General features: G+C 43.1%; 1 protein-coding gene across 1 annotated transcript in view; it reads left to right on the top strand.

Moving 5' to 3' along the window:
• The first annotated feature begins 3,047 nt into the window (after positions 1–3,047).
• The window catches only part of NEK5 (NIMA related kinase 5), a 54,529-nt gene continuing 48,971 nt past the window's right edge, over positions 3,048–8,605 (top strand). The window contains exon 1 of the mRNA XM_021678200.2: positions 3,048–3,164. Within this exon, the coding sequence (XP_021533875.2) occupies positions 3,048–3,164 (117 nt within the window). The remainder of the gene's footprint in view (positions 3,165–8,605) is intronic.

Below are 8,605 nucleotides of genomic sequence, written 5' to 3'. Positions count from 1 at the left end.
TACTTAGGTTAGCTCCACCCCACCTTTTTTTTACCACTCTCTTGAAGACTTTTCAAGAGTTAAGGTAGGGGGGGATAGCTTTAAGGATAGTTCCAGATACCCAGCTTCCATAAATACTGTATTCTGTACCTCTTAGTCATCTCAAATTTTAGCATTGCCCCAGGGAATGCTGGGGCATTCCCCCAAACACAGGGAACTTGGAATTATGTATATAGTTACTGAGAGACTGAATGAGTCTTGATTGGATGACGGATCCTTTCACAAGTCAGTTGGCTTGCAGGTTTTGCTCTTAATAACACTTCAGGATATATAATGGATGATTAGGAGCCAGTTTTAGTGATAGATTATTATTCTTGACTTACAACGAGGCAAGAATTGAGGGACACTTTTAACAAAACTTCCAATTCCTATTTATTTAACTGAATGAGGTTTCCCAGTACTTAAAGCTTGAAAGAGAGAAAGAAAGAGAAAGAAAAAAAAAAGGAGAAAAAAAGCAAAGAGAATCATTGTTGAACCTTGTCTATTCCAGCAAAAAGTGAGCATTCATCGAGTGGATACTAATGGGAGGGGGGGAAAAGCCCATTGACATCTTTAAGTGATGAATTTCCAATACAGTTTTACTTTTTATGTTTAATGATTATCAATGCGATTAATTTTATTTTTTACCAATTCTGTACCTACTAGTAATGTTAATAATTCAATCAAGAATGAAAGCCTATGATCAGGAAATATAAATTAATTTCCATTTATATGATAGGGTGATCAATAAAACTTTGAGGCAGAAAAACATTACCTATAGGGATAGGAAGGAGTTCAAGGAGAGAAAGGTATGATGTAAACTTTGCGATTCTTAAAAGAGCTTACTTAAAAAGAGAATGATGGTTGGTTTCAAATTGCCGTGGTTTTTAGATTACTTTGGATATGTTTTACTTGTATCAGTGTAATTGCTGAAAATTACATCCTTTTCAACTTAGACATGTAATGAAACGTTTTAGACAGCAGCTTGGTGTCCATCGCGAATGGTGAATGGGAGGGGCGGGAGGGGAGCCTGTTTGCAGGCCACTGGGCGGCGGCCAGTTTTGTAAGGCCGCCAAGTGTAGACCAAACAGCGTCTGTCCATCTCCTGATAGTATTTGAGACCTTGCACGAAAAACTCTCCCCGTCTCAATTTAGCTCGTTTGGAAAACGGTGACCACTACCTTGCTGGGTTGTTGCAAAGAAATGTATGCAAAGCCCCTGGTACGCCATGTACGAGAACGAAGAACGGTGTGCTTGTGGAGTGATGGGCACAGGAGTTCCGACCTAAGACCGCAGAAGGTGGCGCGGCCGGGGCTCCAAACTCCCTGGCCTCGGACCGCTCTTCGAGGTGGATCGTGCAGACCAATCCTCTCGCAGCTAGCGCCCCGCCCGCTCCCCCCCCCCCGCCCCCCGCCCGGCTCCGCCCCCGCCGCCCGGAAGCACCGCGGCCCCGGGAACCCAGATTCTCCCCGGGACGCTTCCCGCCCCGCGGAGCCGGCTCAACAGGTATGCTGCGGGCGGGCCGCCCGGGATCCTTACCCCGAGCTGCCCCCGGGGCTCCGGGAGCCGCGGGGAAAGGGACGGAAGCCCCGGCGGATAGACGGAGGCTGCAGGGGAACTGCCCGAAGTCCTGCGCGGCGTCGGTCTCCGTGGCGACGCGCGGCACGCCGAGCTCCGGCCCGCGCGCAATCTTGCAGCCCAGCCGGCGGCCGCCTCCCGGAGCGCCCCTACGGGAGAAAGCTTGTCCCGAGAGCTGGGGGCTTCCACCCCCTGGTGCCGCCGGGGCGGGAGGGTCGCCGTCCCTCAGTTCGCGGGCTGGAGTCCTCGAGTTCCAGTTCCGCAGCCTCCTCCCTCAAAACCCCGTCCTCGGGTGTCCCCGGCCTCCTCTGGCAGCGGAGCTGGTTCCCAGCTCCATGCCACCCAGTTGTCCTCTTTCCTACCCTGACGCAAATTATCGAAAACCTGACCGGCCTGCTCGCGCAAGTTTTTTAAAAGTGGGCATGATGCCCTAATTGTGGTATAAAGAGGAAATGCAAGGAAACGGTTTATAATAGTTTGCATTTCAGTCTGCGAATGCTTGGTACGACCACAGTTGAAGAAGTAGTGAAGTTGCCTAGTGCCCGAGCCTGGGCAGGGAGGCACCTGACCTTGACGGCCGCCCACTGTTACGTCTCGGCTACCGACCCAGAGCAGCTCAGCCAGCGGGGGCGTGATTTTCCAAACCGGTCTTGGTAATGTTCCAAACACAACAAAGTACAATCAAGCCTTGATTTACACGCAGTTGCATTCCTCGAAAATTCGATGTTCAGTAAAACTGTGCAAAAAATATTCTGTATTTACGTGTAAAATGGAGCTTGGTTCTAGATGCAGATCGTTATAAATGGACTTTTCCACGCACATGAATGCGTGTGAGGACTTGCTAAGGTTGTAGGGCCGCGGGATCGTCCTTTATTTTCGGGACGGCCCCTCGCATCGCAGGACATTAGTATCCCAGACCCCCACCACTTCTATGCCACAGTGCTTCTCCATCTCTGCAGGAAACAGAAAAACCTCCACAAATTCCCAAAATGTCCCCTAGGGGGCAGCACGTCCCCGTTGAGAAGGACTGAACTGTGAAACTGCACTAGCGTTAAGGACATTTCCAGCGTTACCGAGGAGCCAAGCCCGGGGTGTTGTATCTTAGATTCTCAGAACAATCTTGCAAAACCAGGGATTGTTATTTCCATTTTAGAAATTAGGAAAGTGAGGTTTTGAGGGATTAAGTGACTTCCTCAGGATCACAACATTACAGTGTATCAAAGCTGAGTCTGAGCTCAGATTCCACCAAGAAGCAACGTTTCATTTCGGTTGTCGCCTGTGGCCCCAAGGAAAGTTATTTGACTCTGTCTTGGTGAGGTTGGTAGGAAGGTTTTAGCAAAAGGAGTTCCTTTACATTGTAGTGATCAATTGTGTGACTTTGTTCACGTTTATGAAAAGTGTGTGATAAAATTTCAGTGCTCTGATTTCAGGAACCACCACGCATTGACACCATGGATAATTACGATCTGATCAAGGCCATTGGGGAAGGTGCCTTCGGGAAAGCATTCTTGGCTAAAGGGAAATCAGATAGCAAGCACTGTGTTATAAAAGAGATCGATTTTGCGAAGGTAAAGTGAAGAAGTTCACATTCCTGTTCATTTTCAGTAATATATTCAGCTGGCTTTTAAAATTCAGTATGAAAAAGAAACTCATTTTTTGGCTTGTTTGTTTTTATGATATGAGCCTCAGTTGACTAGGGGTGCCTGGGTGGCTCAATTGGTTAAGCGTCTGCCTTCGGCTCATGTCATGATCGGGATCCAGCCCTGCATCAGGCTCCCTGCTCAGCGGGAAGCCTGCTTCTCCCTCTCCCTCTGCCCCTCCCCCTGGCCTGTGCTCTGTCCCTATCTTGCTCACTCTCTCTCTCAAATAAATAAAATCCTAAAAAAAAAAAAAGCCTCAGTTGACCTTGGTTTGCTCACACTCCTAAGTCTGTTGTCCGAAGAGCAACCAGTATTTTACTAGAAAAAAGAAAAGGAAAGGAAAGGACAAAAAGAAAGAAGAAAAGAATAAGATTATATCACTGGTTCCTGTGGCAGTCTTCAGGGTGGCCTGCAAGGCCTGTGAGGTTTGCCCTCCTCTATCGCTCAACTTTTCTATTTTGCCATAGGCTGGTGCTCTTTTTCTGACTGCATCTCCTTCATCAGGTCCTCTCCACAAAGAGGCCTTCCCCAAATCATCCCTGTCCCACCCTCAATCACTCCTTATTACACTGCCCTGGCTTCTTTTCTGAATAACATTTATAATGATCTGGAATTACTCTGCTCACTTTTTTCTTCATGTGCTTATTATCTGTCTTCTTCAGCATGAAGGACAGTGCCTGGCACATGATAGGGGCTCCAAACATTTACTGAATGCATCAAATGAATGGAGGAAAACAAAGCCTTTTGCTAGTCGAACGATTTTGGAGAGTGATTAAGTATATTTCATTGAAAAGGAATCATTTCTGAATTCTTCTCGGTCAAGTGTTTGTGTCACCCCCTCTAGTGATACTGTATTGGGACAACAATCTCCATCGCATGCTAGAATTAATTTTAAGGAAAGTCTTGTTGGTTGTCCTCTGGAGGATTTATAAATGAGAGTAGCAGAAAATGTGCCATACAAAACGTGTGCAAATGGGGCACCTGGCTGGCTCAGTCGCTCAGTTGGTAGAGCATGTGACTGTTGATCTCAGGGTTATAAGTTCGAGCCCCACATTGAGTGTAGAGATTACTTAAAATAAAAATCTTGAAAAAAAAACTCTTTAGTTAAAAAAACACAAAAACACCCCAAAGTGTGTGCAAAAATGGACTTGACAAGTTGCACGGTGTGAGTGTACTTAATGCCCCCGAATTGTACATTTAAAGACGGTTAAAATGGTACATATTTTATGTTCTATATATTTTACCACAATTTTTTAAAGTTGCAAAGGAAAGCAAAAGTACTGCTCAAACTTACATTAAAGCTCAGGTGTAGATGATTAGCTTCAGGGAGAATGCTTTATTTACCAGTATAGGTCCCTCTTCATGGCTCCATGGCATACTTCTGCGAGTGTCCTCTTATTCTAGTGGCCTGTCAGAGCTTCCTTCCACGACATTATTCTGCTCGCTCTCCGTCCTTCCACGATATTATTCTGCTTGCTCTCCTTCCTCCCACGATATTATTCTGCTTGCTCTCCTTTATTCCAAGGAAATACCCAGAGATGTATAGTCAGAAAGCAACTTAAATGTCCAACAGTAGGGGATTGGTTACTTAATTTATAAAAAATGAACTGGCTCTTAGAAATCATGTTGCAGGTGAAGTATTGACCTGAGAAATGTCATGGCTTCTGCTAATTGAGAAAACAGTATGCGTAGAACAAGGCACTCTTTGTAAAAATATGTATTCTCTCTCTAGGGGTATATAGATACCCATGCATATATATTCACATGCATACAAGGAAGATGTACTAGATTGTTCTTATGTAGGTGGAATGTGGGATTGTGATTCTCAAAATATCTGGCTCCTCTTTCTCAGGCCTGTCTCCTCTCACCCTGTTTATATCCCCCACCATCTGTTCTTTGCCGACTCTCTTCTCTTTCTCTGGGCAGTCGCCTCACTACTGTCTTCACCAGTGAACAGACCACTCTTACAACTCTCTCTCCAGCCCTGGTCCCTTCCAGCCCCCAGTTCTGCATTTTATCTGCTCCGTGCCACACTGTGTTTGTGACATTAGTGTCCTTGTGATATCCAGGCTCAAAACCATGGGGTCATCGGTGAGTTCTTTTCTCCCTCCACGTCCAATTACTTGCTACGTACTGTTGACTCCTTCTCTCCTCTGAGTTTGTTTTATTCCTTTTGTCAATGCCCTGGGCTGCTTCAGGAGCTTTGCCGAGACTCCAGCTTTTGTGTAGCAAAATTCTGATAATGCTCCATTTGTGTCCTCAGACCTTCACTGGGACAGAAGTCGTCAAGGAAAAGATGACCAGATGCATTGCCATCTTTGACTACATAAAATCCTAGAACTTCTGAATGACAAAAGACACCATGAATAAATAAAAAGGAAGTTGACAGAATGCCAAAAACATTTGCACGTATTGACAAAAGAGGTGCTAGCCTTTTATAAATGTATAAAAGAAAAAAAAACCCGTAACTGAAGAAGTCATCATACAAAAACTTCAAACTCATTAGTAAACTAAGATATATAAATCAATAAATGTCACTTTTGCTTATACATTTGGGAAGGATTAGAAAGAATATAAAACTGGAGGAAGTGGGCACTCTCTTCCTCTGCTGATGGGAAGGTAAATCGGTATCACTCTGAAGGGAATTCATCAGTACGTATCAAAACCTTGGAAGGATCCATGCCCTGTTTGTATTACAGGTCCACAGTATGTTGTAAAGATGAAAAAAAAAATCAGGCCACAAAAAGTTATGTGTGTATATGTATGTGTGTGTAATATTAACAGTACACACACATACATGCACACTAACAGTGATTATTGCTGAGTGATAGGATTTCACTTCCACCACTCCTCTCTGCATTTCTCAGAATCTTAATATGGAGCATATATTGTTTTTAAATTATTAATTATATTATTTTTTTTACATTTTTATTTATTTATTTGAGAGAGTGAAAGCGAGAGAGATCAGAGGGAGAGAGAGAAGCAGGCTCCCACTGAGCAGGGAGCCCGACGTGGGGCTCGATCCCAAGACCCTGAGATCATGACCTGAACTGAAGGCAGATGCTTAACTGACTGAGCCAACCAGGCGCCCCTGAATTGTATTATTTGTATAGACAGGAAAAGCTATCTTCATTTTGAAAAAGACAAGGAAAAAAGTACACATCCCAGGGTTTACTTATGGAAGTTTATTCCAAGGAAATACCCAGAGACGTACAGTCAGAAAGCAACTTAAATGTCCAACAGTAGGGGATTGGTTACTTAATTTATAAAGAATGAAGCGGCTCTTAGAAATCATGTTGCAGGTGAAGTATTGACCTGAGAAATGTCACGGCTTCTGCTAATTGAGAAAACAGTATGCGTAGAACGAGGCACTCTTTGTAAAAATATGTATTCTCTCTCTAGGGGTATATAGATACCCATGCATATATATTCATATACATACAAGGAAGATGTACTAGAATGTTCTTATGTAGGTGGAATGTGGGATTGTGAGTCATTTTTGCCCTGTACTTTTATATTGTTTCACTCTTCAGATTAGTTTTCACACTCTCTCTGGTTTGTTTTCCCAAATTCCATTTCCACTCCCCCTCCACGTATGTGTCCTTTGCAGCCCAGCAGCCCCTGTGCTTGCCCGTGGGGCTCTTTCTTTCAAGAAGGTCTTTGCCTGCCCGTCTCTAAGCATCAAGATCCCACTTGCTTCTGGCTGAGCTCCCGGAGACCTTCCAGGACCTTCCCACTTGACGTACTCTCTCTCTCTCTCTGTAAACTCGATAGCTTTTTATCTGTCCTGCTGCTATGGTACTGAATGCCTTCTACCTTGATATGCTTTGGCTGGGTTTTTTTGTGTGTGGGTGTGTGCCTTCTCCCCCTTATTAAACTGTGTGTTCTATGCACGCAGAATGAATACCTTATTCATCTTGGTATTCCACACAGCACCTAATAATGCTTTGCACCAGTAGGTATTCAATACATTTTTATTGGATAAATAATTCAAAGGCTAGATACTTTCAGGCCTTATACCTCTGTTGTTAAGCTGGTACATACTTAGGAATTATAACACCATATTAATTCTAAGGAAAGAAGAAACTATTTGGGAGGTGAATCTTCTATAAGAATATATATTAATTCATTTCATAGCATCTCTCCCATTCTTAGTATAGATAATAAAAAGACAACCGTATTTTTCTAATACAGCACTGATTTTTTTCATCCTTTTTCTCATGAACCACCCTGGCCTCCAGGCCATCACTAAGCAGAATGTCATGTTAGGCCTTGTTCTTCTTGCTTTCCCGTATCTCTTTATGTTATTAAATTTGCCTAGCAACGCCTGTGTCCCAGTATCAATATGTATTGCTTCTTTCTTCCTTTCTACCCTAAAGTAGTTTTTCATTACTTCTTATCTAGAGAAATCTACATTTCCTCACATCTCCAATGCCTCTCCATGCCATAAACTCTAAACACCAGAACTTGAATGGCTTATTTTCTTACAGGTACCAAAAAGCTACTATTTTCTCTCTCATCATCCTGCTATTATCAAGCATATTCCTTTGCTTCTTTTCTTTTCTTTTTTTTTTTTTAAGTAAGCTCTACCCCCAAATGTGGGGCTTGAACTCCCAACCCTGAGATTAAGAGTTGAGTGCTCTAGTGACGCAGCTAGCCAGACAGCCACCCCTATTCTTTTGATTCTTGCCTCCAAGAATATGTTTTCTTATTATAAAATAAAAGTGTTCATTATAGGAATTTTTGAAAAGAACTGAAGGGGAAAATAAGACCATTTAGAGGAAAATAAAAATCACTTATAACCTCTCTCTTTTAACATTATGGTGAATTTTTCTCCAGGCTATTTTTAATGCATAAATACTGGAATGATTGGTGCCTCGGTAGATATACTCTTCTATAGTAGCTTTTTGTACTTAGCAATATGTCGTGAATATTTTCTCAAGTCATTTAGTGTTTTCATATAATAAAATGCTCTTTGGGGCACCTGGCTGGCTCAGTTGGAAGCGCATGTGACTCTTGATCTTGGGGTCATCAGTTCAAGCCCCACACTGGATGTAGAGATTACTAAAAAAAAAAAAAAAAAAGAAAAGAAACTTAAAAAAATGTTCTCATATAATAATATTAAATGTTCCCAATAATAAGGATAATGCTTACCATTTACTGGGTGCCTATTATACCTGCTGCCATCCTACGTGCTTTACATAATCAACTTATTTAATCCTTGCAACTGTCCTGAAGATAGATCTCATGGGTTCATAGGTAAAAGAGCTGAGGTTTGAAGATGTTAAGTGATTTGCTCAACGATGCCCAGTAGCCAACAGATTCTTCTCACTCTTCCTCTGCTCCTTCTGCTATGACACATTGGCTCC

This window comes from Neomonachus schauinslandi, chromosome 3 (assembly GCF_002201575.2).
Source record: "Neomonachus schauinslandi chromosome 3, ASM220157v2, whole genome shotgun sequence".
In the NCBI taxonomy this organism is placed as follows: domain Eukaryota; kingdom Metazoa; phylum Chordata; class Mammalia; order Carnivora; family Phocidae; genus Neomonachus; species Neomonachus schauinslandi.
This window is presented reverse-complemented; position numbering and strand designations above follow the sequence as displayed.